At 38.2% G+C, this 16,099-nt stretch overlaps 1 protein-coding gene across 3 annotated transcripts in view; it reads left to right on the forward strand.

The window, feature by feature from the left end:
- Positions 1–16,099, forward strand: part of vps50 (VPS50 EARP/GARPII complex subunit) — a 421,495-nt gene that overhangs the window by 309,640 nt on the left and 95,756 nt on the right. For 2 of the 3 annotated variants that reach the window (XM_061983218.1, XM_061983219.1), the window contains exons 22-23: positions 139–216; positions 535–615. In XM_061983218.1, the coding sequence (XP_061839202.1) occupies positions 139–216; positions 535–615 (159 nt within the window). The remainder of the gene's footprint in view (positions 1–138; positions 217–534; positions 616–16,099) is intronic. The other variant, XM_061983220.1, reaches the window with a different exon arrangement.

Here is a 16,099-nt window from a genome sequence, read left to right on the forward strand (position 1 = left end):
CGCGAGAGTTGTGACTTGTTTCCACTACGCAGAGCCACTCTGTTGTTTGGTTTATTAACAATCACCACCCTCAATAACTCACATTTGTTGACTCTTTGTTTGTGTTTTTTCTTTCTGTGGTCCATACGTCATCCTTAGCCCGTCCCCAGCCCGTCTATGCCAACTCACGGGGGCAGAGAGTCCGGTCCCGCTCGCGTGGTGGGCCCTGCTTGTTTGGTAAGAGTAGAACTCCCCAAGTACGGAGTGCGGACCCTGGCCTCGTCACTCCTTGCAGCCCCTAGAATGTGCCTGTCCCTTGACTTTAGAGGCCTTTGTTTGAATGTTGAGTTTGCTGTGATTCCACCCCCCTTCCTTTAATCCCTGCCTCAGTTGTGTGAATTAGTAGCTTCCCCGCCTTCCTCCCTGAGTTGGATTAGTCCGCTTGAAGAAGAAAGTTCCTCCTGTCTGGGACTATGAGATGCGTGTGGCATGCCTTCGCGCTTTCCTGAAGTGTTGCTGACTCTAACGTTGTGTGAATCTGTGTGTGTTCCACAGTATGAGTCATCGGGTCTGGGCCTTATCAGCAGCAGACTGAGAACCACACTGAACCGGATCCAGGAGAGCCTCATCGACATGGTACGACTGCAGCTCACCCTCTTTGCTCGTTACCTCATTTCCTCCCACAAACACCATCTCTACTTTTAATGCTTTCCCCCCCCCCCCCCCCCCGTCTATTCACTCTCACCGGTCCGTGTTGCCACATAATACATTATGGGTCGTTCGTCATTATGTGGCCAGTGGTCACTCACACACGCACACTCTTAGTGACCAGACCAGGCGTGTTGTTCCATTAGGACCTTCAATGACGACAATTAGTCGGATGCTGTCCACACTCTCCTCTCTCTTAATGCCACAGCTTTTTTTTTTTCCCCCCCTGGAGCCTGACCAGCGGCAACTATTTCACCTCTGCTTTTCATTTGTCCCCATATTCTTTCCTGTCCACTTTTTAATCTGCTCATTGTCACTCAAAGGTTCTTTCCTTACAGAAAAATATGAACTTCCGGTGACCTAGAATATGTGCAATACATTTGAATGAATTAGTCACGGAGCGATAAGAGAGAGGCTGACACATTAATGATGGTTTGTACTTAGGGTTGCAAAGTATCAGGTTCAAACACTGATGACTTCTATTTAACAGACAAGAAGCAAGGAATTAAACAGAGACAGAATTAAAGGGACAAGGGTCGTAAACAGCCGCTGCCTTTGGTCACAAAAAAGTTTTTATTGAGACAAAAATGATGTATGTATTTAATATTTGTTTACTTAGTATGATATATCCATCTTCCATCCATCTTCTTCCGCTTATCCGAGGTCGGGTCGCGGGGGCAGCAGCTTAAGCAGGGAAGGCCAGACTTCCCTCTCCCCAGCCACTTCGTCCAGCTCCTCCCGGGGGATCCCGAGGCGTTCCCAGGCCAGCCGGGAGAGATAGTCTTCCCAGCGTGTCCTGGGTCTTCCCCGTGGCCTCCTATCGGTCGGACGTGCCCGAAACACCTTCCTAGGGAGGCGTTCGGGTGACATCCTGACCAGTATGGTATATGGATTTGTTATTTATTCACTGTTCTGTTACAGACAACAAGGAAATGGGATACAATTGCTATGGTATTGTCAGGTTCAAACACTGATGACATCTATTAAACAGAGAAGAAGCAAGGAATTAAACAGAGACAGAATTAAATTTGGCTCAATGAGGAGAAACGCGTAGACCTGTACCCTTGTACAGTGTCCCACCACGCTCTGACGAAAGATTGTACGCCTCCTCTTTTATTTGGACTTTCCCTGATTACTTGGCAACAGCTGATTCTCAAGGTACGGGGGTCGTAAACAGCCGCTGCCTCTGGTCACAAAACAGTTTTTATTGAGACAAAAATGATTTATGTATTTAATATTTGTTTACTTACTATGGTATATTTATTATTTATTTATTCACTGTTCTGTTACAGACAATAAGGAAATGGGATAAAATTGCTATGGTATTGTCAGGTTCAAACACTGATGACATCTATTTAACAGACAAGAAGCAAGGAATTAAACAGAGACAGAATTAAATTTGGCTCAATGAGGAGAAACGCGTACACCTGTACCATTGCACGGTGTCCCACCACGCTCTGACGAAAGATTGTACGCCTCTTTTATTTGGACTTTCCCTGATTACATGGCAACAGCTGTTTCTAAAGGGACGGGGGTCGTAAACAGCCGCTGCCTTTGGTCACGAAACAGTTTTTATTGAGACAAAAATTATTTATGTATTTAATATTTGTTTACTTACTATGGTATATTTATTAGTTATTTATTCACTGTTCTGTTACAGACAACAAGGAAATGGGATAAAATTGCTATGGTATTGTCAGGTTCAAACACTGATGACATGTATTAAACAGACAAGAAGCAAGGAATTAAACAGAGACAGAATTAAATTTGGCTCAATGAGGAGAAACGCGTAGACCTGTACCCTTTCAGTGTCCCACCACGCTCTGACGAAAGATTGTACGCCTCCTCTTTTATTTGGACTTTCCCTGATTACATGGCAACAGCTGTTTCTAAAGGGACGGGGGTCGTAAACAGCTGCTGCCTCTGGTCACAAAACAGTTTTTATTGAGACAAAAATGATGTATGTATTTAATATTTGTTTACTTACTATGGTATATTTGTTATTTATATATTCACTGTTCTGTTACAGACAACAAGGAAATGAGATACAATTGCTATGGTATTGTCAGGTTCAAACACTGATGACATCTATTAAACAGACAAGAAGCAAGGAATTAAACAGAGACAGAATTAAATTTGGCTCAATGAGGAGAAACGCGTACACCTGTACCCTTGCACGGTGTCCCACCACGCTCTGACGAAAGATTGTACGCCTCTTTTATTTGGACTTTCCCTGATTACTTGGCAACAGCTGATTCTCAAGGTACGGGGGTCGTAAACAGCCGCTGCCTCTGGTCACAAAACAGTTTTTATTGAGACAAAAATGATTTATGTATTTAATATTTGTTTACTTACTATGGTATATTTATTATTTATTTATTCACTGTTCTGTTACAGACAACAAGGAAATGGGATAAAATTGCTATGGTATTGTCAGGTTCAAACACTGATGACATCTATTTAACAGACAAGAAGCAAGGAATTAAACAGAGACAGAATTAAATTTGGCTCAATGAGGAGAAACGCGTACACCTGTACCATTGCACGGTGTCCCACCACGCTCTGACGAAAGATTGTACGCCTCTTTTATTTGGACTTTCCCTGATTACATGGCAACAGCTGTTTCTAAAGGGACGGGGGTCGTAAACAGCCGCTGCCTTTGGTCACGAAACAGTTTTTATTGAGACAAAAATTATTTATGTATTTAATATTTGTTTACTTACTATGGTATATTTATTAGTTATTTATTCACTGTTCTGTTACAGACAACAAGGAAATGGGATAAAATTGCTATGGTATTGTCAGGTTCAAACACTGATGACATCTATTAAACAGACAAAGAAGCAAGGAATTAAACAGAGACAGAATTACATTTTAGCTCAATTGAGGAGAAACGTCTGGGCTGTACTCTTTGTACAGTCTCCCACCACGCTCTGATAAAAGATTGTACGCCTCCTCTTTTATTTGGACTTTCTCTGATTACATGGCAACAGCTGTTTCTAAAGGGACGGAGGTCGTAAACAGCCTCTGTCTTTGGTTACAAAACACTACTTGGTATTGCAATGATACCTAAATGTGTGGTATCATCCGAAACTTATGTACAGTATCAAAGAAGAGAAGAATAAGTGATTATTACATTTTAACAGAAGTGTAGATAGAACATGTTAAAACGGAAAATAAGCAGATATTAACAGTAAATGAACAAGTGGATTAATAATTCATTTTTACAATTTTACAGGAATCTTCACCTGACATGTTTCCACTGTCATCTGCAGTCTTCTTTAGAAGGGTCACCTGACCAAGACTGCGGATGACAGTGGAAACATGTCAGGTGAAGATTTTTAGGAATATACCGAATATCTGGTCCCATTACAAGAACATTTGAAAAAGTATAACAAAGAGAACATTCATTTTGGTCATTTCCCAAGCAATATTCTACAAATCAAATAGTTTCATATGCACATTCACCGAACCCTTCTTTAGTGAAAAATAAAATGTTTGTTTTTTTTCAAATTCAAGACAAAGTTATATGTTTTTGGTAACACTTTAGTATGGGGAACATATTCTAAGTAACAGACTTAATTTAGAGTTATTTGGACACTAGGGGAACATATTCTAAGTAACAAAGACTTAATTTAGAGTTATTTGGACACTAGGGGAACATATTCTAAGTAACAAAGACTGAATTTAGAGTTTATTGGACACTAGGGAATATATTCTAAGTAACAAAGACTTAATTTAGAGTTTATTGGACACTAGGGGAACATATTCTAAGTAACAAAGACTTAATTTAGAGTTATTTGGACACTAGGAGAACATATTCTAAGTAACAAAGACTTAATTTAGAGTTTTTTGGACACTAGGGGAACATATTCTAAGTAACAAAGACTTAATTTAGAGTTTTTTGGACACTAGGGGAACATATTCTAAGTAACAAAGACTTAATTTAGAGTTTATTGGACACTAGGGAATATATTCTAAGTAACAAAGACTTAATTTAGAGTTATTTGGACACTAGGGGAACATATTCTATGTAACAAAGACTTAATTTAGAGTTTATTGGACACTAGGGGAACATATTCTAAGTAACAAAGACTTAATTTAGAGTTATTTGGACACTAGGGGAACATATTCTAAGTAACAAAGACTTAATTTAGAGTTATTTGGCCACTAGGGGAACATATTCTAAGTAACAAAGACTTAATTTAGAGTTATTTGGACACTAGCGGAACATATTCTAAGTAACAAAGACTTAATTTAGAGTTATTTGGACACTAGGGGAACATATTCTAAGTAACAAAGACTTAATTTAGAGTTTTTTGGACACTAGGGAATATATTCTAAGTAACAAAGACTTAATTTAGAGTTATTTGGACACTAGGGGAACATATTCTAAGTAACAAAGACTTAATTTAGAGTTTTTTGGACACTAGGGAATATATTCTAAGTAACAAAGACTTAATTTAGAGTTATTTGGACACTAGGGGAACATATTCTATGTAACAAAGACTTAATTTAGAGTTTATTGGACACCAGGGGAACATATTCTAAGTAACAAAGACTTAATTTAGAGTTTTTTGGACACTAGGGGAACATATTCTAAGTAACAAAGACTTAATTTAGAGTTATTTGGACACTAGCGGAACATATTCTAAGTAACAAAGACTTAATTTAGAGTTATTTGGACACTAGCGGAACATATTCTAAGTAACAAAGACTTAATTTAGAGTTATTTGGACACTAGGGGAACATATTCTAAGTAACAAAGACTTAATTTAGAGTTTTTTGGACACTAGGGAATATATTCTAAGTAACAAAGACTTAATTTAGAGTTATTTGGACACTAGGGGAACATATTCTAAGTAACAAAGACTTAATTTAGAGTTTTTTGGACACTAGGGGAACATATTCTAAGTAACAAAGACTTAATTTAGAGTTTTTTGGACACTAGCAGAACATATTCTAAGTAACAAAGACTTAATTTAGAGTTTATTGGACACTAGGGAATATATTCTAAGTAACAAAGACTTAATTTAGAGTTATTTGGACACTAGGGGAACATATTCTAAGTAACAAAGACTTAATTTAGAGTTTTTTGGACACTAGGGGAACATATTCTAAGTAACAAAGACTTAATTTAGAGTTTTTTGGACACTAGGGGAACATATTCTAAGGAACAAAGACTTAATTTAGAGTTTTTTGGACACTAGGGGAACATATTCTAAGTAACAAAGACTTAATTTAGAGTTTTTTGGACACTAGGGGAACATATTCTAAGTAACAAAGACTTAATTTAGAGTTATTTGGACACTAGGGGAACATATTCTAAGTAACAAAGACTTAATTTAGAGTTATTTGGACACTAGGGGAACATATTCTAAGTAACAAAGACTTAATTTAGAGTTTTTTGGACACTAGGGGAACATATTCTAAGTAACAAAGACTTAATGTAGAGTTTTTTGGACACTAGGGGAACATATTCTAAGTAACAAAGACTTAATTTAGAGTTTTTTGGACACTAGGGGAACATATTCTAAGTAACAAAGACTTAATTTAGAGTTTTTTGGACACTAGGGGAACATATTCTAAGTAACAAAGACTTAATTTAGAGTTTATTGGACACTAGGGGAACATATTCTAAGTAACAAAGACTTAATTTAGAGTTATTTGGACACTAGGGGAACATATTCTATGTAACAAAGACTTAATTTAGAGTTATTTGGACACTAGGGGAACATATTCTAAGTAACAAAGACTTAATTTAGAGTTTATTGGACACTAGGGGAACATATTCTAAGTAACAAAGACTTAATTTAGAGTTATTTGGACACTAGGGGAACATATTCTAAGTAACAAAGACTTAATTTAGAGTTTTTTGGACACTAGGGGAACATATTCTAAGTAACAAAGACTTAATTTAGAGTTTATTGGACACTAGGGGAACATATTCTAAGTAACAAAGACTTAATTTAGAGTTATTTGGACACTAGGGGAACATATTCTAAGTAACAAAGACTTAATTTAGAGTTATTTGGACGCTAGGGGAACATATTCTAAGTAACAAAGACTTAATTTAGAGTTATTTGGACACTAGGAGAACATATTCTAAGTAACAAAGACTTAATTTAGAGTTTTTTGGACACTAGGGGAACATATTCTAAGTAACAAAGACTTAATTTAGAGTTTTTTGGACACTAGGGGAACATATTCTAAGTAACACAGACTTAATTTAGAGTTTTTTGGACACTAGGGGAACATATTCTAAGTAACAAAGACTTAATTTAGAGTTATTTGGACACTAGGGGAACATATTCTAAGTAACAAAGACTTAATTTAGAGTTATTTGGACACTAGGGGAACATATTCTAAGTAACAAAGACTTAATTTAGAGTTATTTGGTTAGGGTTAGGGTTAGAGGGTTAGGGTTATAATAAGGCCATGCCGAATAAGGCATTAATAAGTACTTATTAATGACTAGTTAAGAACCAATATGTTACTAATTTGCATGTTAATAAGCAACTAATTAATGGTGAATATGTTCCCCATACTAAAGTGTTACCATGTTTTATTACTGGTGCACAAAATGAAGCGTGCATGGACATCACCTTGTTCAAACAACAAAGCTTTTTTTAGGGATATTGCGTGATGGGTAAAATGTTGAAAAAAACTTCGAAAAATAAAATAAGCCACTGGGAACTGATTTTTAATGGTTTTAACTCTTCTGAAATTGTGATAATGTTCCCCTTTAAGTCCTGACTTAAATGTTTGGGCACATTTCCCGCAATCCTTGCGCGTCATTTGCATGTTTCTGTCAGCGTGCCCTACGTTGAGGACGAGGACGTGGACTTTGCAGAGCGTTGAAACGAAGAGACGGTGGTATTTACCAGCATTATAGTACTATGCCATTCAAAAGTTGCGCTTCAAGCTGAAGGGCAGCTCCTGTAAATATCCAGCCAGGGGAAGGCGGGCAGCCAGCGATCAGGCAAATTGAAGGCAAGGGCCTATCATGGAAAGAAGGGAACTTTGGAGTGGCTCCGTCTGTAAAACGCCACAAAGGACGGCCTGAAAGTAAGCTGCTGCTAGCAAAGTGTTGCAGCCACTTATCTGAGGTGAGTCGGGGGGAAAATGTTTCATTCATAGACTAGGACTCTGTTCCCTCTACGTTCCCCCTGAGTATGTTCCGCCTTCAGTTGTAAGAGGGCTTTAATACCTCTGTCATTGTTGCTGTTGGTTGGTCTGTCAGTTAGCACCAGAGGTGGGTAGAGTAGCCAGAAATTGTACTCAAGTAAGAGTACTGTTACTTTAGAGATTTATTACTCAAGTAAAAGTAAGGAGTAGTCACCCAAATATTTACTTGAGTAAAAGTAAAAAGTATGTTGTGAAAAAACTACTCAAGTACTGAGTAACTGATGAGTAACATATACACACACATATATATATATTTATATACATAGCAAATGAGCCGTCGGCCCCCGGACAGAGCGACTCCAAAACCAACAAAGGCTGTAACTATCGAAAGAAACCTGATTGCCCTCTCAACGGGGGGTGCTTACAAACATCAGTTGTCTACCAATCTAAGGTAATACGCACGGACATTAACACATCCGACACATATGTAGGATTAACCGAGGGAGAATTCAAAACCAGATGGAACAATCACAAGGCTTCTTTCAGGAACCAAAACCTGCGAAATACCACAGAACTCAGCAAACACATTTGGGACCTCAAAGACAATAATGTTGAATATTCAATAACATGGCAAATTCTTGCATCCAGCACACCTTACAATAGTGGTAATAAAAGATGCAACCTATGCTTGAAAGAGAAACTGTTTATTATTTACCGTCCAGACCTGTCATCCCTCAACAAGCGCAGCGAAATTGTAACAGCATGCCGCCACAGACGGAAACACCTCCTAGGTAACACATGAGCCAATCACCACGCCCCTACGCCAGCCTGTACCCACCCACTCTGTGCCCTATATAAACCATGGTATACGAATGCTCCCATTAAAATCTCCTGATGATTGAGGGTACCCCCCCTCATGAAACAGGCCTGTAGAGATGAAATAGTCTTGTGATTTTTTTCCCCACACATACATATATATATATATATATATATATATATATATATATACATATATATATATATACACACACACATATATATATATATACATATATATATATATATACATATATATATATATATATATATATATACACATATATATATATATATATATATATATATATATATATATATATATATATATATATATATATATACACATATATATATACATACATTGATATATACAGTATATAATTTATATTTATTTATTTTGCCGTTTTTGTTTACATGTTAAAGGTGTTTTAATGAATATACATGCATGTTTAACATATAGATTCCTTTCTTTCATGAAGACAAGAATATAAGTTGGTGTATTACCTGATTCTGATGACTTGCATTGATTGTAATCAGACAGTAGTGATGATAACGTCCACGTTTTCAAATGGAGGAGGAAAAAAGTTCCTCCTTTCTGTCTAATACCACATGAAAGTGGTTGGTTTTTGCCATCTTATTTGTCCAGCTTCCATATTCGTTTTTATACACTTTACAAGAAATACATTGGCGGCAAACTCCGTAGCTTGCTAGCTTGTTTGCGCTGGCTTTCGGAGACTCTTATTTTGAAAGCGCAGGCGCAATGGAGCGGCACTTTTATTGTGAAGACAGGAACTGTGCAGTCAGTCTTTAGGCTTTTGACGGGATGTACGGTTGAAATAAAAAGTAGTCTTTTTTCCTTCACACTTTTGATTGATTGATTGGAACTTTTATTAGTAGATTGCACAGTACAGTACATATTCCGTACAATTGACCACTAAATGGTAACACTCGAATACGTTTTTCATCTTGTTTAAGTCAGGTCATGTGACCGCCTGGCTCTGTTTGATTGGTCCAACGTCACCAGTGACTGCATCTGATTGGTGGAACGGAGTGAACGTCACCAGTGACTGTATTTGTTGAAACGCAGGCACTATGAAGGTCTGTCTGACAGACCAAAACAAACAAAGCGTGCATTAACAGATCGATAAAATTTAGTAGCGAGTAGCGAGCTGAATGTAGATAAAAGTAGCGGAGTAAAAGTAGCGTTTCTTCTCTATAAATATACTCAAGTAAAAGTAAAAGTATGTTGCATTAAAACTACTCTTAGAAGTACAATTTATCCCAAAAGTTACTCAAGTAGATGTAACGGAGTAAATGTAGCGCGTTACTACCCACCTCTGGTTAGCACCATTTCTCAAAAGGTTAAGAAACTTCAGGAAATTTCCAAAATGGGATAAAGAACTATTGATTCGATTTTTGACCTGATTTGTGTCATTTCTACTCGGTTACCTGATGTTTACCATCCCATACCAACTTTATTTATAAAGCCCTTTAACCCTTGTGTAACGTTCATATTGTTGTTACTCAGCCAGCGTTTGTGGGTCTGATGGACCCGTTGCATTTTGTGGCTTTTAATGCCTCACAAATAACACTTTTATGTTAAAATACTGAACAGATGTTTACCTTATCCCAATAAACATATGTTCAGTATTTTAACTTAAAAGTGTTTATTTGTGAGGCATTAAAAGCCACAAAATGCAACGGGTCCATCAGACCCACAAACGCTGGCTGAGTAACAACAATATGAACGTTGCACGGGAAATTTCTCTGCCAGTTTCTGCCTCCCACAGGGATTCTTCTTCTGTGTTTCTGCACCTGCAGTTCCCACACAAGGTTGCAACATTGTTTGTCAACACTGTCTGCTCTCATTTTATCGCACAATTGACCCTCTGATGTTCTGTGTACCTACACTCTGTCATCCTCCTGTCTAGGCCTGCTGTGTGTGTGTGTGTGTGTGTGTGTGTGTGTGTGTGTGTGTGTGTGTGTGTGTGTGTGTGTGTGTGGTACACAGAACATCAATTTCCACACTTCTATTAGCCCCCGGGTCCAGTAATTACAGTATATGTAATAGAAATGTGTAAGGGGGGGTGTATGGTGTGTGGTCATTAAATATGTATTCTGATATATGTTCTTCACAGAAAATGAGCCAAAGTCAGCGAGTCTCAGTTTGAAAAAAATAATTAATTGTATAATTATTCTTTTAATAAAAAATGGAAAACGGGTCCCACAGATCCGAACACCACACAACCACAGTTGAAGAACAAAGGGCTTTAACACTGTTACAAATATGCGCCACACTGTGAACCCACACCAAACAAGAATGACTAAACACATTTCGGGAGAGCATCCGCACCGTAACACAACATAAACACAACAGAACAAATACCCAGAAGCACTAACTCTTCTGGGACGCTACAATATACACCCCCCGCTATCCCTTACCGCCCCACCACCTCAAAGTCCTCATGCTCTCTCAGGGAGAGCATGTCCCAAATTCCAAGCTGCTGTTTTGAGGCATGTTAAAAAAAATATTGCACTTTGTGACTTCAATAATAATTACGGCAGTGCCATGTTGGCATTTTTTTCCCATAACTTGAGTTGATTTATTTTGGAAAACCTTGTTACATTGTTTAATGCATAATAGTGTGTTAATTCCACCACTGTATATATCGTAATTGGTAATTAAGAATTGGACAATATCGGAATATCGGCAAAAAAAAAGCCATTATCGGACATCTCTATTTACAAGAATGACTTACTTGTAACTGGGGGTGTAACGGTACACAAAAATTTCGGTTCGATACGTACCTGGGTTTAGAGGTCACGGTTCGGTTCATTTTCGGTACAGTAAGAAAACAACAAAATATAAATTTTTGGGTTATTTATTTACCAAATTTGCAAAATCTTCCACCAAAAATATTTTTCTTAGTGGAATATTTGATGTGAAGTTGGATAGGTCAATAATTCATAATAACATTGATTTTGATTCAATATTATGTTTTGAGCAATGACAGTTTGAAAGAAGAAAAAAAACCAGCTTTGTTTTATTAGTCAACATTGCAACTTTTTCTAAATGACATTTAACCTTTAAGCTTTTTTATTTCACTTTTGTTATGTTTTTGTTTATTTTAATAGTATTTTTAGAATGTGCCGTGGGCCTTTAAAACATTAGCTGTGGGCCGCAAATGGCACACTTTTGACACCCCTGCTATAGATAATAAAAAATGAAATGTGATAAATCTATGGATAAAAAGCAGAGCCTGGCAACGCATGCGCGTTTATCATAACTCTCTCTCTCTCTCTGTCTCTGCCCCTCCCTCACCAATGCTGCTGTTTTTAACCCCTTCTTAACCCTGAACGTACATTGAAAATACACGCAACCCTAACTCAAAATGCCGGACATTTGAGGCATTTAAGAAACTCCGCCCTGACAGCTCCGCAAAAGAGGACATGTCCGGTGAAAAGAGGACGTATGGTCAGTCTATCCTAGCCCGTTAGCTGCTAGCATGCCGTGTGCAAATGGGCCGACACTCGTGATATCGCCCTGTCTCTGCTCTGTCTGCGTCACGGCACTCGATGTTCGCTCTTTGCAGTCAGCAGGCCGGTTCTGGACACAAACACTGATACGAGACGATGTCCCTTTGCACAGATAGAAAAGTACAACTTCAGCACAATTGATAATAACTATAGCAACGGCCTTTAAGCACAAGAGTTGTGTGATAACTTACACATAATTATTCTAACCAAATGTATTCAAACAAAATAATATTTTATCTCATGAATTAATGATTTTGAAAAATGACAATTGCCTGGTTTCTTTAAAAGTTTGGAACAATAATGGTAAATCTGTTTTGTGTGTGAAAAAAATCGGAGATAAAATTTCTTGGCCTATATCTTCGCATTCTTTGACTTGTTCAGTACGCGGCTCTTGGGGGATTAAGTTTGGAGCCCGCTGATCTACAGTGTTTTCATGATTCCTTAACCTTGTCTTTTCCCAAGATTTCCAGGATCTTGCCCACACTACATTACTGTATTAACTAGGGGTGTAACGGTACACAAAAATTCCGGTTCGGTACGTACCTCGGTTTAGAGGTCACGGTTCGGTTCATTTTCGGTACAGTAAGAAAACAACAAAATATAAATTTTTGGGTTATCTATTTACCAAAATTGCAAAATCTTCCACCAAAAATATTTTTCTTAGTGGAATATTTGATGTGAAGTTGGATAGGTCAATAATTCATAATAACATTGATTTTGATTCAATATTATGTTTTGAGCAATGACAGTTTGAAAGAAGAAAAAAACCAGCTTTGTTTTATTAGTCAACATTGCAACTTTTTCTAAATTACATTTAACCTTTAAGCTTTTTTTATTTCACTTTTGTTATGTTTTTGTTTATTTTAATAGTATTTTTAGACTGTGCCGTGGGCCTTTAAAACATTAGCTGTGGGCCGCAAATGGCACACTTTTGACACCCCTGCTATAGATAATAAAACATTAAATGTGATAAATCTATGGATAAAAAGCAGAGCCTGGCGACGCATGCGCGTTTATCATAACTCTCTCTCTCTCTCTCTCTGGCTCTGCCCCCTCCCTCACCAATGCTGCTGTTTTTAACCCCTTCTTAACCCTGAATGTACATTGAAAATACACGCATACCGTTACACCCCTACTTATAGCGTGAGTGACTAAGTCGACGCAAAGTACTTCATCTCGATTTTGAATGGTTTTGAGGAAAACTTTAGCGTTGATACATCTGCATCCGCCCTGTGAGGTGGCGACTTGTCCAGGGTGTACCCCGCCCAGAGGTGGGTAGTAACGCGCTACATTTACTCCGTTACATCTACTTGAGTAACTTTTGGGATAAATTGTACTTCTAAGAGTAGTTTTAATGCAACTTACTTTTACTTTTACTTGAGTATATTTATAGAGAAGAAACGCTACTTTTACTCCGCTACTTTTATCTACATTCAGCTCGCTACTCGCTACTAATTTTTATCGATCTGTTAATGCACGCTTTGTTTGTTTTGGTCTGTCAGACAGACCTTCATAGTGCCTGCGTTACTGGTGACGTTTCACTCCGTTCCACCAATCAGATGCAGTCACTGGTGACGTTGGACCAATCAAACAGAGCCAGGCGGTCACATGACCTGACTTAAAAAAGTTGAAAAACTTATTGGGGTGTTACCATTTAGTGGTCAATTGTACGGAATATATACTGTACTGTGCAATCTACTAATACAAGTTTCAATCAATCAATCAAAAGTGTGAAGGAAAAAAGACACTTTTTTATTTCAACCGTACATCCCGTCAAAAGCCTAAAGACTGACTGCACAGTTCCTGTCTTCACAATAAAAGTGCCGCTCCATCGCGCCTGCGCTTTCAGAATAAGAGTCTCCGAAAGCCAGCGCAAACAAGCTAGCAAGCTACGGAATTTGCCGCCAATGTATTTCTTGTAAAGTGTGTGAAAACGAATATGGAAGCTGGACAAATAAGATACCAAAAACCAACCACTTTCATGTGGTATTAGACAGAAAGGAGGAACTTTTTTTCTCCTGCATTTGAAAACGTGGACGTTATCATCACTACTGTCTGATTACAATCAATGCAAGTCATCAGAATCAGGTAATACACCAACTTATATTCTTGTCAACATGAAAGAAAGGAATCTATATGTGTTAAACATGCATGTATATTCATTAAAACACCTTTAACATGTAAACAAAAACGGCAAAATAAATAAATATAAATGATATACTGTATATATCAATGTATGTGTATATATATATATATATGTATGTGTGGGGAAAAAAAATCACAAGACTATTTCATCACCCTCACCTATGAACCCACGCCAGGAAACCAGCCAAAAAAGAACAGAAAACGAAACGGCATCATCTGGTACAACCCCCCATACAGCAAAAACGTCTCAACGAACATTGGACACAAATTCCTCAATCTGATTGACAAACACTTTCCCAAAGACAACAACCTAAGAAAAGTATTCAACAAGAACAACATCAAATTGAGCTACAGCTGTATGAACAATATACGACAAATCATCTCAAACCACAACAAAACAATTGCAAATGAGCCGTCGACCCCCAGTCAAAACGACTCCAAAACCAACAAAGCATGTAACTGTCGAAAGAAACCTGATTGCCCCCTCTTCGGGGGGTGCTTACAAACATCAGTTGTCTACCAATCTAAGGTAATACGCAAGGACATTAACACATCCGACACATATGTAGGATTAACCGAGGGTGAATTCAAAACCAGATGGAACAACCACAAGGCTTCTTTCAGGAACAAAAACCTGCGAAATACCACAGAACTCAGCAAACACATTTGGGACCTCAAAGACAATAATGTTGAATATTCAATAACATGGCAAATTCTTGCATCCAGCACACCTTACAATAGTGGTAATAAAAGATGCAACCTATGCTTGAAAGAGAAACTGTTTATTATCTACCGTCCAGACCTGTCATCCCTCAACAAGCGCAGCGAAATTGTAACAGCATGCCGCCATAGACGGAAACACCTCCTAGGTAACACATGAGCCAATCACCACGCCCCTAGGCCAGCCTGTACCCACCCACTCTGTGCCCTATATAAACCATGGTATGCGAATGCTCCCATTAAAATCTCCTGACGATTGAGGGTACCCCCCCTCATGAAACAGGCCTGTAGAGATGAAATAGTCTTGTGATTTTTTTTCCCCACACATACATATATTGCGCTCTACTACGGTATCGAGCACTATTTTTTGGATAACCTTATTAAGACATATATATATATATGATATGTGTGTGTATGTTACTCATCAGTTACTCAGTACTTGAGTAGTTTTTTCACAACATACTTTTTACTTTTACTCAAGTAAATATTTGGGGGACTACTCCTTACTTTTACTTGAGTAATAAATCTCTAAAGTAACAGTACTCTTACTTGAGTACAATTTCTGGCTACTCTACCCACCTCTGACCCCGCCTTCCGCCCGATTGTAGCTGAGATAGGCTCCAGCACCCCCCTTAACCCCGATTGGGACAAGCGTTAGAAAATGGATGGCTGGATGGACGTCTGTGTCCGCACGCTCAGTAGCGTAGGGTCGCTCGTTTTGAAACAGCAGCGATTCTACAGCTGCAAGCAGAAAAGAAACCATAGCATTGTGCGTTTTTGACAGTGCAGCACAATGGCATTTTGCTGCGATAGCAGTCTGCCTTGCTTCGGGGATGGCCTGAGGAGGAGGAGGAGGCGGCAGAAAGTAAATAAAAGAGTGCAAGAAGAAGCCCAGAGAGAAGAAAAGCGAAGGTACAACTGGTGTTAAAGCGAGGAGGTTTCACTGGCTGAGCCAGGAGTGAACAGCATGTTCACAAAACAGATAATACTCCACTCTGTCAATTACAGCCTGGGCTGAAATGAAAACGTAATTGCCTGTGATAAGTGGATTTCTTTGAGAGCA

Source organism: Nerophis lumbriciformis, linkage group LG21 (genome assembly GCF_033978685.3).
Source record: "Nerophis lumbriciformis linkage group LG21, RoL_Nlum_v2.1, whole genome shotgun sequence".
NCBI classification, from domain to species: domain Eukaryota; kingdom Metazoa; phylum Chordata; class Actinopteri; order Syngnathiformes; family Syngnathidae; genus Nerophis; species Nerophis lumbriciformis.